The sequence below is a fragment of the Prionailurus viverrinus genome, chromosome A2 (genome assembly GCF_022837055.1).
Source record: "Prionailurus viverrinus isolate Anna chromosome A2, UM_Priviv_1.0, whole genome shotgun sequence".
NCBI lineage: Eukaryota > Metazoa > Chordata > Mammalia > Carnivora > Felidae > Prionailurus > Prionailurus viverrinus.
The window spans coordinates 163,807,716-163,827,247 of NC_062562.1; the positions used below are offsets into that span (position 1 = coordinate 163,807,716).

General features: G+C 59.8%; 2 protein-coding genes across 2 annotated transcripts; both read right to left on the reverse strand.

Annotated features, from left to right (window-relative positions):
- Positions 1-459: 459 nt before the first annotated feature.
- On the reverse strand, positions 460-13,867 carry IQCA1L (IQ motif containing with AAA domain 1 like). Its single transcript, XM_047848852.1, is given in 20 exon segments — positions 460-1,497; positions 2,059-2,297; positions 2,690-2,867; positions 3,157-3,243; positions 3,621-3,820; positions 4,414-4,521; positions 4,679-4,761; positions 5,547-5,602; positions 5,691-5,774; positions 6,548-6,654; positions 7,063-7,138; positions 7,283-7,408; positions 7,875-7,959; positions 8,491-8,696; positions 10,239-10,310; positions 11,517-11,702; positions 12,021-12,140; positions 12,853-13,154; positions 13,157-13,179; positions 13,857-13,867. Coding segments are annotated over 20 exon segments (2,451 nt in total). The 3' UTR covers positions 460-1,395.
- Positions 13,868-15,547: 1,680 nt separating this feature from the next.
- On the reverse strand, positions 15,548-18,060 carry LOC125160175 (histone H2B type 2-K1). The gene is given in 3 exon segments (XM_047848856.1): positions 15,548-15,799; positions 17,769-17,869; positions 17,872-18,060. Coding segments are annotated over 3 exon segments (366 nt in total). The 5' UTR covers positions 17,900-18,060; the 3' UTR covers positions 15,548-15,562.
- Positions 18,061-19,532: the final 1,472 nt, after the last annotated feature.

The window sequence follows — 19,532 nt, forward strand, 5'->3', positions numbered from 1 at the left end:
GATGTCTCCTGGATCTCCCATGTCTGCCTGCCAAGGTTAGAGGGGCCTCAGTCGGGGGGTGAGAAGGAGGAAATGGGTCTCAGGATAACAAGACTACTTTCATTTGGAGAGATAAGAAGGAAACCAGGGAGAAAGAGAACTCGAAACCCATCCCCGGGCAGCCCCACCGCCTGCCCTGGGCTTGCTCCTCGGGTCTCATCTCGTCTGGCTCTCATTGGCCTCCATGAGCGGCAGAATATACCTTGACTTCTATTCACACACTCTTTTTTTTTTTAATTTTTTTAATTTTTTAATTTTTGAGACAGAGAGAGACACAGCCTGAGCAGGGGAGGGGCAGAGAGAGAGAGAGGGAGACACAGACTCCGAAGCGGGCTCCAGGCTCTGAGCCATCAGCACAGAGCCCGACGCGGGGCTTGAACCCACGAACCGCGAGATCATGACCCGACCTGAAGTTGGACGCTTAACCGACCGAGCCACCCAGGCGTGCCAAACTGACACGCTCTTTATGCTGCTTCCTCTGAGAGAGCCCGGGGCTCTCAGCCCTCAGTGCCCCCAACTCTTCCCTCCCCAGCAAGGGGGACCCACAGATGAACTTCCATCCAGGGGCGTGCGGCCCTGGGTCCCATCCTCTGGTCCCACCGGCCCCCTGAGGGACAGGCTCTGGGTCAGAGGAAGAGCTCGGGCAGGTGGGCAGGGGGCGCTTCAGAAAGATGTGGGGACCACACATTGTAGAGCCAGCGCCTATTACACCTTTTCTCCCTAGAACCTTCCTCCGCCCCACCCCACTGCTGCCTAAGAGTCCTCACCACCCCCCGGCACACTTTTGCAGAATAATCAAACCCTAGAGCACCGGGGACCTCAGAGGGTGGCTGGTCCAACCTCTCCTCAGTTTACATGTAAGGAAACTGAGGCCCAGCGACCGGAGGGGGCTGTGTAAGATCACACAGAGACTTAGTACCGAGTGAGGCGAGGACCGGGGGCTGCCGACAGCCACACTTGTTTTTTTCCTTTTCCAGACTTAGTGGAGACCCCCCTTTCTCCTGGCTCTCTCTATTGTTCTCTCTTAACACCACCCCCTCCCCCAGGAGGAAGAGAGCTGGGGAGCCAGGACAGGAAATGACAGGAGATGAAGGCCTGGGTGGGGTCAGAGGACAAGGACCTGGGACACGAGCAGAGAAGGCTATGAGTGGGCGAGGACTGAGGACCAGGAGGGGTGCGGCATGAGGGGGAGCCTGGGCACAGGCAGGGGGCACAGAGCAGGGGCGGGAAGCATGGAGATGGACAGAGAGAGCTGCTCCCCAAGCCGTGTGGGCGTTTATGTCTCTGCCCCCGGCCCTCCACCTGCGGGCACCGCCCAGTCCCCCTTGCTAAGCCCGGGCGCCCTGGCCTCAGCCATCACTTCCTTTTCTTCTCCTTTGCCAGCTTGGCCTCCTCAGCATCCTGGTCCTTGCTGAGTTTTAGCCTCTTCTTGCCCAGTGGGGTCTTGAAGTACCAATCCTGGGTGGGAGGAAGAGGGGGAGGGTAAGTGCAGCAGATCCACCCCTGCTGACCTGCCTCCTGACCTTGCCCTTCCCTAGCCACAGACGTGTCCTCAGCAGCCTTTTCTCCTCTCTTCCTGGAGTCAGGCGTCCTGCTGGAGTCCTGGTTTTCCTTGTTCACCCCCCCCCCCAACACTCCGGGCCACAGGGTCCACCACTGCCGGGGGCGAGCCCTCTGTCCTGTCCTCCCACGGCCATCCTGCCACCCCGGGGCACCGGTGGGCACTGACTGAGGTGGAGAAAGTGAGTGTCACCTGGTGCCAGGGCCAACCAAGGGCTCTTAACACACAGGTGGCACTTTCAGGCTCCTGCCCTTGAGGAAACCGGGTGAGCGGGTCCTGCCCATGTTTCCGTCCCTGAGATTTCTTGTTCCCTGCCCAGCTCAACTCCATGGGGGAGCAGAGGGAAGGATCTAAGGGGCGCTGTGGGCCTGGGGCTTCAGGGGGCTGACCCCCTGGTTGTGCTGGCCCGAGACCCTCCCTCCTCCCCCTCCCTGCTCCCCCCAGCCCTAAAACCTCACCTTCAGGGACTCCTCCTCTTCCCGGTACACCGGCTCCAGCTTCGCCAGATGCCCCAGGAACTCCGAGGCCACCAGGGGCCTCTTTGACAACTGTAGGACCCGCCGCTCGGTCAGCACTGATTGGACGGCTTGGTGAATGTGGCCTGGTGTGTACCCATCAGATACCTTGGCCAGGGCACTGATGTCCAGGCCCTGGGTCACGTGGACTCTGTGGGCCTCTATCATCTGCCTCCAGAGCACTGCAGACATTGGGGGAGGACACAGGGCAGGGAGAGGCAGTGAGTACCTCTGCCTGTATTCGGAACCAGGCTTCTGGAGAGCAGCTCTCTGTTCATCGCTGCCTCCCCTCCCAGGAACGTGAGAATCATCGTCTCCACTTAACACGAGGAAATGAGACGCTGAGGACTTAAGTGGCCGGCCCAGGACCTCGGAGCTGGGCCAGGGCCCGGGCCACTGGGCTGCTTGTCCAGCTGCCCTTCCAGGACATCTGGCCATGGAGGCGAGGTCTCAGAACAGCTGTGGGGATGGGAAGAAGGGTGAGGATGCTTTGGCGGGGGCGGGGGCGGGGGAGGGGGGGGTGGGGTGGGCCTGGATCCCTTGTCTGGCCTGTCTCCACGTCACAGGACCTCACCGTAGCGAGAAGCATAATCGGGCCGCGGCACGAGGAGGATCCGTTCGTAGGTCCGGCACAGCCCCTGCATCTCCGCCAGCTGCGGCTGGTTGGTGGTCCCGATCAGCATCACACGGTCTCCCGGGTGCAGCAGTCGCAGGGCCTTGGCGAGATCCTTCTTTATTCGCTTCGGTTCCATCTGCTCGGGGTGAGAGGCCAGGGTGGGGGGTGAGGGGAGGGGGTTGAGACCTGGTGACTTCTAGGGGCTTCTGAGTTCTCTCAGAGGACACGCCCACATTCAGCCTCACATGGGCCCCGGGAGGCGGCCAGGAGAGGCTCTCAGTCCTGCTTTAAGGATCAGGACAAGGCAGCGGGAGGACAAGGAACCTGTCCAAGGCCGCACGGTGAGCGAGGTCTGGCGCTGACGTGAACAAGCCAGGGACCGCCAGCCTTGCCCGTGGCTCACGCGGCCACCCGGGTCCCCGCACCTCCTTCTCTTCTTTTGGGACCTTCTTATAGAAGTTCTTCTCGGCATTCCCGATCCAGATAACAGAGGGCTGTAAGAGTTGAGCCACCTGGACAGGTCAGGGAGTAAAAACCTGACGTCAGATGTCCCTGGGCAAGGGTCACCTACCTCCCCATCTGGACCAAGAGGGGGTCGGGGCTGGCCTTGAGTCTCCAGCCCCCACTTCCCACGCACTGCCTGCCCCCCCCCCCCCCGTCTCGGCCTGTTGCACTGTCCATCACAGCTCAGTGCGCACACAGCCCTCCCCCCGCTGCCACCCCAGGGCTTCAGGTATCTGCAAGCTCCTAGCAGGGGGTGGGAGGGAAACCTCACCGGCTCCTGAAGCCACACCAAGTGGGCAGACGGGTGGCCTCCTAAGCATAAAGCCCACCCCGCCATGTCGGCGCGGCCTGAGAACGAGAAACGCCCAAGTCGGGGGACCCAGACCTTAAAGACCATATGCACTATCATCTGCGCCCCGGTCTTGCCAGGATATTTGCCCTGCAGGTTGTCAGGTGACAGGTCAAACAGGTTGGCACTGGTTTCTGTGCATACGGCCTTGACCAACATCTTCTTCCCCGTGCCAGAGGGGCCCACCAGGAGGATGGAACGGATGAGGGGAGCCATGGAGTGTATATCTGGGGAGCCTGAAGGAGGAAACAGGGGCCAGAGGCTGGCGGTAGACCGGCAGGGGGGTGGGGGTGGAGCCGCTGGGTAAGGTGAGGCCAGAGGCCGCAGGCTGGGTGGGGTGAAGTTCAGATCCTGGCTGCATTGCCTTCCCGGGGTTTGTGAGCCCTTGGCGGGCTCGCTGAGAGAGGCAGCCGGGATGGCCGTCAATGGCCTGCGGGGTCAGGAGGGGGCCTTCTACCCCCGATGCCCACCCCCCACCCCTCCCCACCTCGACGCCCTTTCTGTTTTCTGTACCGTCTCTTCCTACATCTGGATTACGAAGGGGTGGAACTAAAGGGCACGTGACCCACCACTTCAGAAGGATCCTGGTCTTCCGGGAACGGGACAGACTATGGGAAATCACTTGGGGCTGGCTAAGGGGCCGGCAAAGTGGTCTCCTCGGTAGGTCAAGGGCCCGCATGACTTCTGGGGTGGCCCCATCTGGGTGCGGCCTCCAGCATGGGTCCACGGCACGGGGGACATGCCCACCTCAGCCCCCCTAACCTGCACCCAGTCTCCCCCTCGAGCCACCTGCCAGCATTGGGTCTTCCCTCTCCGCAGGGCATCTCACCAAGCCGAAGGACCGCGTACAAGGCCACGTTCTGTCGTATGTCAAACAGGGAAGGCATAGGCAACTTGTTTGCCAAACTCAGCGTGGATCCAAGATAGAGGTAGTCCCCTGGGGGCAGGGGGGGGGGGGACAGGCAGCCACCTGGTGAGTGCCACCCACCGGGGCGTTGCCGAAAGCCATTTGTGGAGAAGGCTCGCTGCACAGGGTGGTAGCTGGCTGTGGGAAAGGCCGTGGCCCGGGAGGAGGCACTGGGGAGGGGTCTCACCAATGTAGTCTTTCAAGGCCACAGTCTGACTTTTCCTTAGGAAGCCAGAGACCACAAGCTCTTCAAACAGAGAGTCCAGGGTCCTGCAGAGGACAGCACAGAGGGGCCCCCGAGGACAAAGGGAAGTGGAGACAGAGATGAGTGGGAGGTGCTACAGACTCGAGGAGACAGGTGGCAGGGGCCTCGCGCCCCATAGCTGGGCTCAAAAATACCCACGGTGCCACTGGCCAGCCGGCACACGAAGGAACAGCACCAACCCGCTGGCCCAGAAGGCAGCCAGCCCACAGCGGGTGCTCTGGGGGTTGAGTGGGGTGTGAGGAGGCCCAGGGCCCTCGGAGACACTCCCTCCGTCAGTCTGCTCACGGCCCAAAGTTCCATCACCCGAAACCCAGTGGTCTGGGCGACATATCACCGTCTTCCTAGAAACCACACTGAAGACGTACACACTCCCGTAGGCACTAGGGCGGCTGACATCAATGTACCTGAGACTCATTTCACCCAAGACGTGAGTAGACAGGGGCCACTGACAAGGTGGAGGCCGGGGGCAGGTGGCTTTGGCAGGGACACAGTTGACTACGGCAAAGGTGGGAGGGAGGACCGGGAAGGAGGGAGCGCCGAGGACACTCTTCCACTCACACCTGCCTCTGCGCCATCCTGTTCAAAGCACTTTCTCATGCTTCTATTTGATCCTCACGGCTATCCCGTGAGTTTGGCAGGGCAGGTACTTGGTTGGGGAGGACAGGGAGCCAGAGAGGTTAAGTGACTTTCTCTAGGTCCCGCAGCAACAGAACCAGGCCCGGAAGTCAGACCTGTCCTGCACCGGGGCTTCCCCCCGCCCCCCCCCCCCCCCACAGTAAGGGTCTGCTACCTGTTTGGGGTCAGATCTTTTTCCTTCTTCTTCCCAGTTTTCTTCCCGGTCTTTTTCTGGTTGGAAACAAGCACACAGGCAATTGTCCTCTGTTCCTTGCCTCCCCCGCTGTGTGCGTGTCCTCGTCTTAGCCCTCGGTCTTGCCTTCGGAGCCTTCAAGGCTCTCTCCTCCTCCCTGTCCACAGCCAGGCGCAGGTTCTTCAACTCTTGACGCATCAACTCATCCACCTGGGTGACAGCAGGGAGTGTGGGGGGGGGGGGGGTGGGCAGTGAGGGGCTGCAGAGGACGGGTGGGAGGGCCACACCGAGACGGGGCGGAAAGGAGGAGGGCTGCCTCAGAGAAGAACGAGACTGGCCCCTGGAAGTCAGCTCGGGTGGCCACCCACAACCTTCCTACACACTCTTCTGGAACCTTCAGGCCTTGCGTCCCTCCCCCTGCCCCTGCCCCTGCACCGGTCCGCACCCAATCCTAATCCACATCCCGCTTACACGGGAGCCTTGCTCTCCAATGGGGAGAAGCTCCAGGATGCAGTCAACTGGCTTTCAGTTCAAGCCCCAGACCCACCCTTCAAAGTCTGTGTGACTCGAGCGGTTGCATGTTTCCCGACGTCAGGAAAATCATGGCGCCTACCTCAGGGGTGTCAGAAAGATCACAGTATCCACATGGCAGGAACCCTTTAAGGGCTGATGGGCAGGCCGGTGGGCGAGACCCCAGCTCAGAGCCCCTGCCATTCCCCCTCCCACCCCAGTCTGCATCTGCACCCCGGGGAGAGAGGGTCTGGAGAGACACAGAGACACAGAGGACGGTAGGACCGAGAGGGACCAAGGTGGAGCTAGAAGGATACCTTCTAGAAAAGGCGGCTCACAGAGGTTGCTACAGAAGAGGGGCAGGGGCAGGCTGGAGGACGGAGGGGGGCTGAGGGGAAGCGCATGAAGCATCCGGGGGCCCCGGTGGGGACACAGAGGAGGCCTGCAGGGAGGCCCCGAGCCTGCCCGCTCACCTGTATCCGGATCTCCTGCTCCACTTCCTTCCTCTTCTCCACCCGGAGCATCTCGGGGTCAAAACTCTGATTGGGGTGTACGCTCTCATGCCGCTGTCTCCAGACAGCTGACCGTGGAGAGACGGACAGAGGAATGACGTTCAGAGTCCCGGGGCGCGCACACGCTCCGGCACGCGTGCGCGCATCGGCTCGCGCGTTCGCACTCAACGCGCACTTGGCCAGGAACCTGCCCCAGTCTGGGACCTCCGTCCTCACGGGGCTGTCTGGCACCTGCTGCTACCCGGACCACAGAGGCCTGATCCCAAGGCCTCAGGATTCGGATCCGAAGTCATAAGGCATCACCCATACCTCACACTTCTGTCCCCCTTCGGCCTTCTCCCCTCGGCCTACGCCATTGCACCCCACACTGCCGCCTCATGGCCCACACAGCGTATGTCCACTTTCCCCAGGACCAAGGGTCACCCCAAGGCCCTGACAAGGCCTAGACACTCCTCCGCAGCCCCTTCCCCTCTTACTTATATACTCCTCGTGTGCGGCATTAATCACAGGTATAAATTTGGATGGTGAGACTTTCAGTATTGCGTCTGCTTCCTAGGATAGAAATATCCTTTTATCTTGACCCCCCCCCCCCAAGATCTCTGGCCCTTATTCCCCTCAGACCAGCTTCTCACCAGGAGCTCCCTCAGACTCCCTTCCCCCTGCCCACTTGGTCCACACCTCCGGGAGGTGTCTTACCCCCTTCCTGGTCTTTGTTTCCTTCCCTTTCTTCTTCCTCTCTTTTTTCTCCTTTTCTTTTTCCTTATTTTTCTCTTGGTCCTTTTTTTTGCTCTCCTGGACCTGCGCCTCCAGTTCCATTTTCAGCTGTGATCAGTGACGGAAGAGGTTTCAGAGAAGACCAAGGGATTCGATGGGAGCAAAAGATCCCGGACCGGAGACGGGGGTAGATGGGGGTAGACAAGGGCCACGGGTGGGGGCCAGATAGCTGAGAGCCCAGAGATCTCACTGGGGTCCAGGAAAAAAGGGGCACCAGGTGAACAGGTGTTCTGATCCGAGCTGCTGCTCTTTCCTGGCCCATGGAGGCCGGGAGCCACAAAAGTCTCAGCAGACATGTTTTCTCTCCCTGGCCAAAGATGCCTTCTCCAGACACAGGCACCCACTCCCCACCACGCAGTCTTGCTAGCTACCTATATTTCCTCCAGCCACGTCTGCCCTCACTGAGGCTGACCTTTCCCCCCGCCCACCACCACCCTCAGTTTTCACTCAGTAGGCTCTATAACTTCAGACCCCTGCTACCACAAAAAGTCTCCTGTCCCCACTTATAGGGTACCTGTTCTGGAGTCTTGTCTGCAAAGATCAGGTAGGATCCACCTAAAGACTCATCTGGATAATCAGGGAATCGACCAGTAAGGGCACTAAGTGAACATAAAATGGTCAGAGAGATGGACAGGTGGGTGGATGGACAGATGGCTGGATGGGTAGATAGATGGATGGATAGATGGGTGGATGGACAGTGGATATGGGTGGGGGGATGGATGGATGGATGGATGGACGGGGTGAGTAGAAGAGTGGGTGAATGGACGGGTAGTTAAACAGAGGGAACGATGAGGAAAGAAAAAGGACTAGGGGGATAGAGAACAAGAGGGAAGGAACAGAGAGGTACAGATTAGAAAGGAGAGGTTCCTCAGGGGGCTTCCATGGTTGCTTTCCCCATATGTTTTTGGCATTTTCTCTTCCATCGGGGGAAATGAGAAGTCATGTGTAGAGATGGTCTTGTAGCTTGGGGGCCCCAGGTTGAAGTCAGGTGTGTACGCAGCGAGTGAGGGGGATGGGAGTGAGTGGAGAAAAGGGATCCGCCTGGACTAGAGCACAGAGCAGGTGTGGGGACGCTGTGCGGAGCAGGGAGAGAGGGATCGGTTGGGTCAGCTGAGGCTGGGGACACTGACCGGCACTCAATAAACCACTGTCGGATTTGCTCCTTCAGTTTCTCCTTTATGTCAGGTCCCTCTGTCTCTCTGAGAGAATCATGAGTCTTCACCATCGCCAGCTGGAGCTCCTCCTCCTTCTCTATCTGGCAGAGCCTCCGGACATCGTCCCTGAGGCCAGCTTGGAACATGATACCCAAGCTTTCCACCTTGTTAGGCGAAGGGAGCTGGCGAAGAGGAGAAGAGGTCCAGGGTGTCAGGAGTGGGAGGTGGGGGGGGGGGGGGGCGGGCCCAGCCCCTGGCCTCAGGCACACACACCTGCCCCCCTCGCTCCCCAGCACACCCGCACACGTGAGGCCTTGCATACACGCCCACACGGAACAACGGGCAGGCCTGCAGCAGGAGAAATTGTGTTTAGAGCCAAAACTCGCCTGTGTAAATTACTCTGATAATGAGTTCGCTAGATGCATCTGGGCCGGCCCCCCTGCCCGCTCCCCCCCCCCCAAGCACACCCTCCCCTGTGAGCCTCCGGCCCCAGCCCCCACCCACACCCCCGCCCCAGCGGCCCGTGTTGGCAGCCGCTCTCGCAGCCACTTTCCCGCCTCATTGGCTCCCAAATGTATTTTAAATATCACTCTGCGCAGAGACAATTACTGAAAACGCTGAGCTCACACTGTTGATGGGCCCGGGCGGCCAGGCTCATTCCTCACCCACCACCATGCCATGCCCCCCACCTCCCCCCAAGGCCTGACCCTCGCCTCCCCTCTGCCTGCTCTTGCCTCCCGGGGGCCCTGCTCTCCAAACCCCCAAGTCTGACCTCCACTCCCCTGCGGTGCCCTCTGGACCCTCCCTCCTTCTGAAGCCCCCAAGCCTCCGGGAAGAGCCACCCCAGGCTTTGTCTCTGATCCCTTTGGGGCCCCGGCCCCTCCCCAACTCCCTTTATCAGGAGGCCTTCACAGCCTCTGCACATTGCAAAGCCCACTCTCAGGAAGCCGCACCCCCACCAGGGCCTTCCTTTCCTAAGTCAGCAGAGACTAGCCCGATGTAAGATCCATCAGAGAGCAGAGGCCTCTCAAGGAGTGGGGCCTGCTCACCCTGCCTGTCTACACACACTGTAACCACCCACACTGCCCCACCGGGCACACCCTTTCCCATGTACATGGGTAACACTCAGCTCTAGTCCCTGCATAGCAGAGGAGAAGCCAGTCTGGGCCCCCGCAGAACAAGTGGGGGAGACCGTGGCCCGAAACACTGTGCTGTGGAAGGGATGTGGCCCCCATCCCAACTTGGCCCTCACGGTTCTCCCAGAGGCTGCAAGAGCCTGGGGCGGGGAGGGAGGCGATGCTCCCACTAGCCTTGTGGCCTCCTCCCTCTGCTGGGGCCGCTCGAGCCGCCTCTCCTTCCAGCCTCTCCTTCCAGCCAGGGGAGCAAACGCGAGGTCCAGGATGCTCCGTGCTGCTATCGCTCACCCCGCCCCACATTTGAGACCCTTCCACGGGTTTTGGAGAGGGAAAGGTGGCAAGGGACCCGGCTCGTTGGTGGCTTTCTGTTCCTTTGGCCTCTTTCGCAAGCCCTGAAGGATCCCTTAACCAGGGTCCGCAAGGCCTAAACCCCTCCACCCATGCCAACCACAGTCCTGAGTGGAGGGAGGTGTGTGGGCGGTGAGGGTCTATGCAGGGCTGCACTCTGACAAAAAAATAAGGGAGGGAACCCCACGCACCGGCCCGCCTCGTGCTCTGGCCTGTGGCCGTGGCGAGGGGGGCACTTACCATGCCGATGAACTCCATCTCAGTTCGCCGGTCCTGCTGAGTGCGTTTCCTCTGCAGGTAACCCTTCCACACCTGGGGGGACACAGGGGCCCAGACACTCCCATGCTGCATTTCTGCAGGGACGTGGCTCGTGCCATCAGCCTCCAGGGGGAAGCACCAGCCACTTTCCCAAGGAAAGTCTGGTTGGGGAGCTTGGGGGTAGGAGGTGGGTGAGGACTGCTGGGGAGGACACCTCCCAGGGCAGCCCGCAGGCAAGCAGGGGCTGCCCAGAACATGGTGGGGCTGGTGTGCACCCACACAGTCCAGCCCCAAGCTTTTGCTTCCCCAGGGCCCCGAGGAATTCCCTCCTTCTCAGTCCCGCCCTCTAATCTGCTGTGTATCTCTTGACACGGACCTCAAAGGCCACCTTCTCCAGGAAGCACCCCCCGCTCTACCTCTCTGGATTCCCACAGCATTTGGAATACCTACTTGATTCCCCCCCAGGCACATAGACATCAGCGCTGTAAGGACTGTGGAGCTCCCCTGATTAATTACTACATTTTTGACACAAGGAAACTGAGGCTAGAGACAGGATGTGGCCTCTCTCGGGTCCGAGAGCCCGTGAGGGCCGAGCTGAGACAGGACCAGGTTTCCTGACTCCTTGCCCAGGGCTCTTCTCCCAGGCCTCCAGCTGCTTGCTCACAGAGCCGAGGACAGCCCAGTACTGGGGGCTGGGGTGGGGGGGGGGGTGGGCACTGGGCAGGGGGGAGGCAGCCTGTGCTTCACTTACTATGGATCCTTCCCCCCTAATTTTTTGTTTAATGTTTATTTATTTTTCAAGGAGAGAGAGAGAGAGAGAGAGTGTGAGTGGGGGAAGGGCAGAGAGAGAGAGGGAGACACAGAATCCGAAGCAGGCTCCGGGCTCCGAGCTGTCAGCACAGAGCCGGAGGCGGGGCTCGAGCCCACAAACCGCGAGATCATGACCTGAGCCGAAATTGGATGGATGCCCAACCGACTGAGCCACCCAGGCGCCCCCTTCTCCCCTAATTTTAACGATCCTTCTGTTTCTGGGGCTTTTATGATATCCCACTACGAGTCCTTTGGGGGACAGAGGTGTAGAATAAGTAATAAACAAATAAGATACACACTTATTGACTGCTTAGGTCCCTAGTTTGAGGATCTAGCCGCGGGGCAACAGAATCCAAGCTCCTGCACCTCTGCCCTCGGTTGGTGAGCCAGGCAGTCTTCCTGGAAGAGGGGACTCTACCCGGACCTTCCTCCTGGGTGCTGGGGGATTACCTTCTGAATGGTGACAGCTGCTTGGTCCTGACTGAACTTGTGCCAACCTTCCTCTCGAATCTTCCGATCCCGCTCCTCCTCTTTCCGAATTTCTCGCATGAAGATGGCTCGGAGCCGGCCTTGCCTGGCCCGCTCAGCCCTTTGCAGAAGGATTATGGCCTCGGTCCGGCGCAGTTCTGGAAAACGCTGGCCAGAACATAGGCAAAGGCTCAGGGGGAGATGAGAGAGGGCTTGTATTCAGGCTGGCAGCCTTTGGCATGCCAAAGGGCATGCTGGGGACGTGATCCTCCCAGGGCACGTAAGTGCCCCAGTCCCGTCCTCTATCTTGGTGTGAGAAGGTTTCAAGGAGCACAAGAGCGTCCTTGAAGCAGGCCAGGGATTACCCAAAGAGCGCTCGGAGGTGGCTATAGGGCAGGGGATGTCCTCTCTGTGTCCTGGAGGATGGCATCTCTCTCCTGGGAGCGGGGTATGAGGAGAATCTGGGAGGGTGTCTCCCTGATTTACCTCCCTGGAGGTCACTGGCTCCATTCTCGACAGGATCTCTGCCAGCATCAGCTCCCGCTCCTTCAGAATGCTGGACTGCTCCAGCAGGAAGTATCTGGGGATTGGAACCTCCAGGTCTGCCTTTGGGGCGATAGCGGGGGAAGGAGGGTCAGGAATCAAAACCCAGGCCATCTGGCCGATCGTTCCCACTTTCAGCTGCTTACACGGACCCTGGTGATGCTCTCCTTCATCCTAGAGCCCTGGGGTGGGAGATTTATGGGTCATGGGCAGGTCCCCCCCGGAAGGTCATGCCTCTATCCCCCTGCTCCACGGTGTAACCAGAGCTGAGTTCTGGAGGGTCACGATAGGTGATGGGTAGTGGTTCCAATTCTGGCCGTGCGTCAGAATCACCTGAGGGGCTTGTTCAAAGGCTCAAGCCGATCAGTGGGTTTGAGCTGTGGTCGGAGATTCTGCATTTCTAACAAACGCCTAGGTGATGCCGCTGTGTCTGCTTCCAAGGACCACACTTCGAGAAGCAAGCCGGCAGGGGATTCTCTTCGCCGATCCCCTGTGGCTGGTGAGTATTCCCGGCCTCACGGGGCCTCCGGCCTGACTCTTCTAGCCACCCCCTAGCTACTTGGTAGCGCGCACGCCCTCTCGCTGAAACCCTTCTCCCGATCAACCCCAACCCGCTGATCTGCCCCACCCTCCTTCCGGGGCAGGGGTCCCAACCCCAGGGCTGTTCCGCGGCCGGTCGCGCTCCGGCCCCGCCCCGCCCCCTCCTGCCCCAGGTGGGGGAGGCGGGGCTCGGCGCCGCCGGAGGCGGGCGCTGGAGTGGGCGTGGCCCGCGCACCGTGGTGAACTTCAGGTCGTGCAGCACGCGGTCCAGGCGGTGGTATTCGCTCAGGTCCGCGCGCACCAGGTCGTCCTTGAGCTCCAGCACGCGGCCGGCCACGCTGTCCAGCAGGCGCCGCAGCAGCCGCCGCTTCTGCGGCTGCACCATCTGGTCATGGAGGGTGTCGAACCGGCGCAGCAGCCCCAGGTAGTGCAGGTAGAGCGACGAGAGCCTGTACTGGAACGACTGCCGTTCCCGGTCCGGCACGGGCTGGAGCAGGGGCTGCTCTTGGTCCAGCAGCTCCTGCAGGGCCACGTGGAGGTGTCCCAGAGGCGTTGGTACGCTCTGGAGAGGAGGGGAGAGGAGGCAGCAGGCGTGGGGCGATCTGAGCCGTGGAAGGGTGGGGACAGTGAGGGGGGGGGGGGGAGCAGGGGGAGGGGCGCTGCCGTGCCTTGTGAGGAGTGCGAACTCGGGTTCCAGAGGTTAAGGTTACCCATGGGGCCGAGGTGGAGTTCGGCGAAGGGAGGAGTCGCCGGGGGGAGTGAGGTGGTGATTACAGAGAACTCATGCCCAGGCTTAGAGAAGGTGTGAGATTGGGATCACCGGGAGGGAGTCCGCTGGGGGATAAGCAGGGAGCTCCCAGGAAGGAAGGGGCCTCTGGGAGTCTGCACTGGGTCCCTCCGGGGAGAGGGTGCGGCCCCGCGGAGGCTGCAAGGGTCTAGAATGGTGGGTGGGAAGTGGGGGTGAGGGATGAATGTGGAGAAGGTCTCTTCCCCTGATCCTGGAATAAGTAAACTGGTCCGAGGAAAGGCTGAAGAGGGAAAGCTGACCACAGGCCGGAGCAGCCAGGGTTGCTGTGTGAATGTCCCAGGGGCCCGGCCAGGCTGGCCCAGCACAGAAAGCCCCTCTCCCAGCATCCCTCCTCCCGGCCCACCTGCCCCAGCCTGACGGGACCAGGCGAGGCCCTTCGTTCTTTGCTTTCCCAGCCCTGGGTGCTCCACTCCTCACTCCTCCTCACTCACCCCTCAGACATGGTGCCCACTTCTCACACCGCCCTTGGTGAGCTGCTCATGCCATCCACACAACCTGTGGCTCCACCTTGACTCCACCCACCCCGAAGGCCGGAACAGCCCGGTTTTAAGAGTTCTGTCCCATTGTCCCAGTGTTCTAAGGCTGTGAGGGGAGGGGACAGCAGGTGCAGGGCTGGGGACGCTTAGGATGTTCTCGTCGCAAGCCTTGGAAGGCTAGAGCAGAGCGTGGGGTCAGCTGTGGCTACTTGTGAGACTCAAACAAAAGGGTGGTCACGATTTGAAGTCACCCCGTGAACTGTAGGCTCTGGCATTCATTTTTCCAGCTGGAGGAAGCCTGTATTCCTGAACTCAGAGCCAGTGGTCCGTGTGAACTGTGCCAGTGGAAAGATCGACATTAGAAGGAGTAGGTGAGACTCGGTGGTCTTTGGGGGCTCACTTTGAGCCATCTGCGGGTCATCCCATCGCCGTTACGGGCTCAGGAGGCCATCATTCGGAAAGTACAAACGGAGTCAGCTGGGGGTGACTTTTTTGATTCAGTGTTAAGTGGGGACTTACGAATGAATACACGAGGCCAGGGCCAAGGAAAGGGGGAGAAAGGCGACAGCAGCAAAGAGGAGCTAGGGACGAGGAGTTGTGGGGCTTTAAGGTACATGCAAGTTACCCGAAATCTTGTCGAAAATTCCACGATCTGAGTTGGGTCTCTGAGTCACAGGTTAGCAAGGTATGGAACACAGTGGGAATGGGGGACAGTGAAGGCTCAGGGGCCAGATGCCCTGGGCTCCCCCCCTTTCTAGCTGTGGGACTAAGATATGGGTGATGGGTTCTCTTTTCATGGCATCTGCACGTTAGGCTACAACTCCGTCTGAGAAACGTATGTGAAGTATGTAGGCCTGTGCCCCAACGTCAGCCATTCTTACATGGCTGTTCGGTACGTGAAGTTGAAGGTGACAACCTGTATCTATCCAGTTGCAAAGGGGCGACAAAGGATTTTGGACTTGCTCGCTAAATGCAACCCCTCGAGCCCCAGGCCCTCCACACAGCTTGGGAGAGGATTGGTGGTCGTATGCCCACAAGGTAGAGCAGAGGCCAAACGAGAAAAAGCAAGCGTGGCCGAACGTTCGGTGGTGAATCTCAGCGAAGGACATACAAGGGGCCGTTGTACTTTCTCGCAGTCCTTCGGCGGATTTGAGATTTTTCGACGTAAAATTTGGGAGAAAAGAGGAGCCCCAGATACTCCTACCAATTTGTTCTGAAAACACGATGTTCTGAAAACATCCTATAGGTCCTGGCAGGTTATGAGATGCCTTCCGTTTTATATCCAGGATTTGAAAAGTAGGCTTGTTCCAGTTTTTAGCCGTGAGAAGTGACAATGCCCTTGCCCCACATCACACCTCCCCTTTTCAAAACAATTTTTTTAATTTTTTTTTTTAATGTTTATTTTTGAGGCAGAGAGAGACAGAGCATGAACAGGGGAGGGGCAGAGAGAGAGGGAGACACAGAATCGGAAGCAGGCTCCGGGCTCTGAGCCGTCAGCCCGGAGCCCGACGCAGGGCTCGAACTCACGGACCGCGAGATCAGGACCTGAGCCGAAGTCGGACGCTTCACCGACCGAGCCACCCAGGCGCCCCACACCTCCCCTTTTCAAATGACCACAGTGTGCGGGAGCAGTTCACCCTTTATTAACGTTAGGTCCTGGGTCACTTGGAGCTGGTGTACTTGGTGACGGCCTTGGTGCCCTCGGACACGGCGTGCTTGGCCAGCTCCCCGGGCAGCAGCAGGCGCACGGCCGTCTGGACTTCCCGGGAGGTCAGTGTGGTTCGGCCCGAGTACTGGGCCAGCCGGGCAGCCTCGCCAGCCAGCCGTTCAAACACATCATTCACAAACGAATTCATGATGCTCATGGCCTTGGAAGAGATGCCAATGTCAGGGTGCACCTGGGGAAGCAGCAAGACCGTTCTGTTAGCGAGGAGGCGCCGCCCGACCCCGCCAGCCCCAGCCCCGAGTTCGGGACTGCAGGAAGCTGGAGGCAGGACAGCGAGGCTGCCTCCCCAGCCTCTTGCCAGAGGCCCAGCCCGGGAGGTAGGGATTTGGTTTTTTACTACCACATCCGAGTGAAAAGTTTTTCTCACCGGTGGGACGTAACGCTATTAAGGTCCTCGTATGAGCACATGGGAGCATCAGTCTTTGACAAATGGGGTCAGTTACACAGCATTTTGCTTTTCTCATTTAATGCATTTGCATAGGGTTACTCCTCGAGGTGACGTTCCCAGGGGTGAGACAGACCGCCGCCGGGTCCAAGGGTTTATGCGCCTAACTTGGCGGACTGTCACCACATTACTTTCCAGAGGACGGACTCATGTGACGCAGCCTCAGCACCAGACTAGGAGTTAGGACACCAGGGTTCTGTGGCCGGACCGTGAGTCACCGGAGGACCTCAGATTAAGGCACTCTCCTCTGGGCCTCAGTTTCCTCCTCTGTCACACCAGCTTTTGAGCTAGAAGATCTCCAGTCAAACCGGCGGTAGGGGCCCACTAACAACCCTGACGTGTGACCAGGCAGACATCAAGTGTTTCCCTGAGAGGTGGGAGAGAAGAGACGACCGGCGACGTCCATCAAGCCGATGGTGGACACAGGCTCTCGCCGCCGCCACTGGTTGCCACGGACAGCACAGCACGGGATCGGAGCCTAAACCCCTTGTGTCGTCATCACATCGTTTTCCCCTTGCGGCTGAGGGGCGTAACAGTTAAGTTTCACAGGAATGAGGGTAACTCACTCAGCAGCTCTCCTTCGCGCGTGCAATCCAGGGCCCACACTTGTTTTTGAGCCCCAAGGTCGGCTGAGCCGCAGGGCTCACAGACGCTCCCAGCCCCACTTCCTCCAGGGTGCCAGAGTCTGTCCTCTGCTGCCGCCCCCTTTGGCCAGCCCACGCCAGTGTTGGTCCCACCCCCCGCCCCCGGCCCCACAAAAGCATTCCCAGAGACCCGGGGCGTCAGGTCACCCAAACTGCTAACGGGATCTAGACTCTAGGACCTGCTCGAACAAAGCAGTGAGACTCGGGCGGGTCGGGGAGGCTCAGGGCAGGCAAGACCGCTGTGCTGCCTGCTCCTGGCCCCGCTGAGTGGGCCAGAGGCTTCGAGACCAGGGTGCCTCGTGTACTAGACACACCGTTGTTGGGTGCCCACGGATGCCCCCCAAATACCCGTCAGTGTGCAAATGCCAGGAGCGGGTGCTTCTCCTGGGTGCTCTGGTAGGCCGCATGAACAGAGAGCATTCGGAGCACCTGGGGGTTAAGAGGCGCGACCGGCGGGAAGTACGCGAGGGGCCTGCGAGGGGCCCGGGGGGGGGGGGGGGGGGGGGGGGGGGGCTGACTGCTGCTGCTGTCAGGTCATGGGGCTCAGTCAGTGCTTTGCGCCTTCAAGGACCTTAGTTCCTCATCTGTACAGTAGGCCGGTCCCTCAGCCCCTCGGAGACTGAGTGCTGTGGGGCTGGAAGGCCTTGCCCGAGACCTCAGCTCGCACGCACGGCTCCCTGCTCCGGGCCACCACCGACTAGCGCCTCTGGTTTGTACCATGATGCGTCCGGCACGTGATCGTCCTTCAGCTCCACACTTTCGTACGGTCTTGCCTTTTACTTACGTCCCTCCTGACGCTCCGCATAAGCGTTTGGTCCGTCCAGAGCCCGTAAGCTTCCGGATTGTGGCGGCGTGCTTTAACTGTCTCTGGCGCATCACAGGTGCACGACAGATACTGGGAGGCTGTGGGGACCTCTGAGATCGAGTGCGGCCACTTCACAAGGGGCACGGTGTGCCTGAGGCCCCTCCCCTCAGTGCCAGGGGGAAACGGAGTACGAATCTGTCGGTCGTACTCTGCACACACACGCGCGCCCGCGAGCTCCCACTCTCACCTGCTTCAGCACCTTGTAGATGTACATCGAGTAGGTCTCCTTGCGCCGGCTGCGCTTTTTGGACTTCTTGTCGCCGGAACTACGGCCCCTCCGGCCCCCGACTGCTGCTGCTGTCCATGCTCTGCGCTCATCCTCCTGCCCTTCCTAACAGCCGCCTCCTGCTCCTTGGGGGACTTTTATGGGGTCAGCTGCCCACCAGGTGGGGCTGGGGGCCAGCACCTGGGGTGGAGGGGGTGGGCGGGGAGGAGCTTGGCCCAACCCGATCCAGAACATGCTCTGGGTTAATCTTGAAGGAGACTGGTAGCTCCGCCTCTCCCAAGTGATTTCCTGTCTCTGAATAAGAAGCCCTCCCCCCCCCCACCGTCTCTTCCCCCACCTGATCATCTCCCAGTGTATTACACACTTGTTAAGAGTTCACGCACCACCAGACCACGCCACGAGATCACTCTGCAACCACTGTGCTCAGCTGACTCGAAATGCAGGGGAGTGTCAGGAGGAACACAGGGCACCCCCCCCCCCCCCCCCGCCCCCAGAGCCCTGCAATACGGCCAAAGAGGCAAGAGTGACTCACATGAAACAGAGAAGGGAAGGACTAAAGAGGGGGTGTAGGGGCAGAGTTCAGAAAAGAAAACGAGGGAGGGCTGTAGGAGCCAAAGGGCTGCACGGAAGGAGTGGGGATTTGAAGCTGGTCTTGTAGGGTGGGCACAGTTTAAGTGGGGAGAACTGGTCCCCAGAAAGACAAAGCAGGGTGGAATCAATGCGTGCTGAGTACAGTGAGGCTTGGAAGGAAGGCAGAAATGGAGCAGAACCCGAGCCCGGACCAGATGTGGGCAGCAGGGGACCACAGGCTGGGAGGGCCCGGCAGGGAGCGGGTGGGGTGGACTGGAGGAGCCAGAGCCGAGAAACACTGTCTGCTCTCCATAAAGCAGGTGATGTGGGCTCCCTGTGGAGGTTAGCTGCAAAGGGAAGAAAAAGGCGGCTGTTAAACGGAGGAGTTCTCGCTTTGCCCCATGTGTGAACACGTTTCAGGTTCTTAAGAGGACTTGTGATTACAGAAACCTGGTGCGACATGAGAACCACAGGCCGGGAGGGAAAGAGGGTTTTCCCAATCAAGAGGAGGTGGGGCAGAGGAGCAAAGACGAGCATCACCTGTCAGTGGGCGAGAGAGCAAGCCTGAGCGGCGCCCAGCTCCCCAACCTCACCTCTTCACCTACCTCCCGACATCCGGCTGCCTCTTGCACGCTAAGGTTTAAGAGGACCGCAGGGCAATTCATAATCCGCAATAAAGCACTACTTTTAGGCCTTGGTAGAGAGATTGTATACAGTGGGCTTTTTAAGCATCCTCCAAGTTTTTGAAACTTTGGCTTTTTTTTGGGGGGGGGCGGGGGAGAGACAACTTGTAGCCTATTTCGATTCCTCCACTTCTGAAGCCTCGGCACCTCAAGGCTATGGTGGAGACCCTGAGGGATTTCAAGGCGAGTTCCTGCCAACACACCCGGGCGCTCCCTTGGCCGAAGAAGCGGAAGCTCTCACCTCCATTCCCCTCATTCCAGCAGCTCATTCTTGAGGCCATCCTCCCCCCTACCCAAGTCTCTGGATACTCAGGGCAGACAGACTTAGGCTATTTTGCGCCAGGTCCCACGAGAGGCACGAAGCCACAAAGCCAGGCTCAGGGCTGGAGGGCAGAGGAGGACTCCTAGCCTCACCCCGGCCTCGGCCGTCCAGGGTTCAGCTGCGGCTTCTCACGTCACGTTCACTCTTACC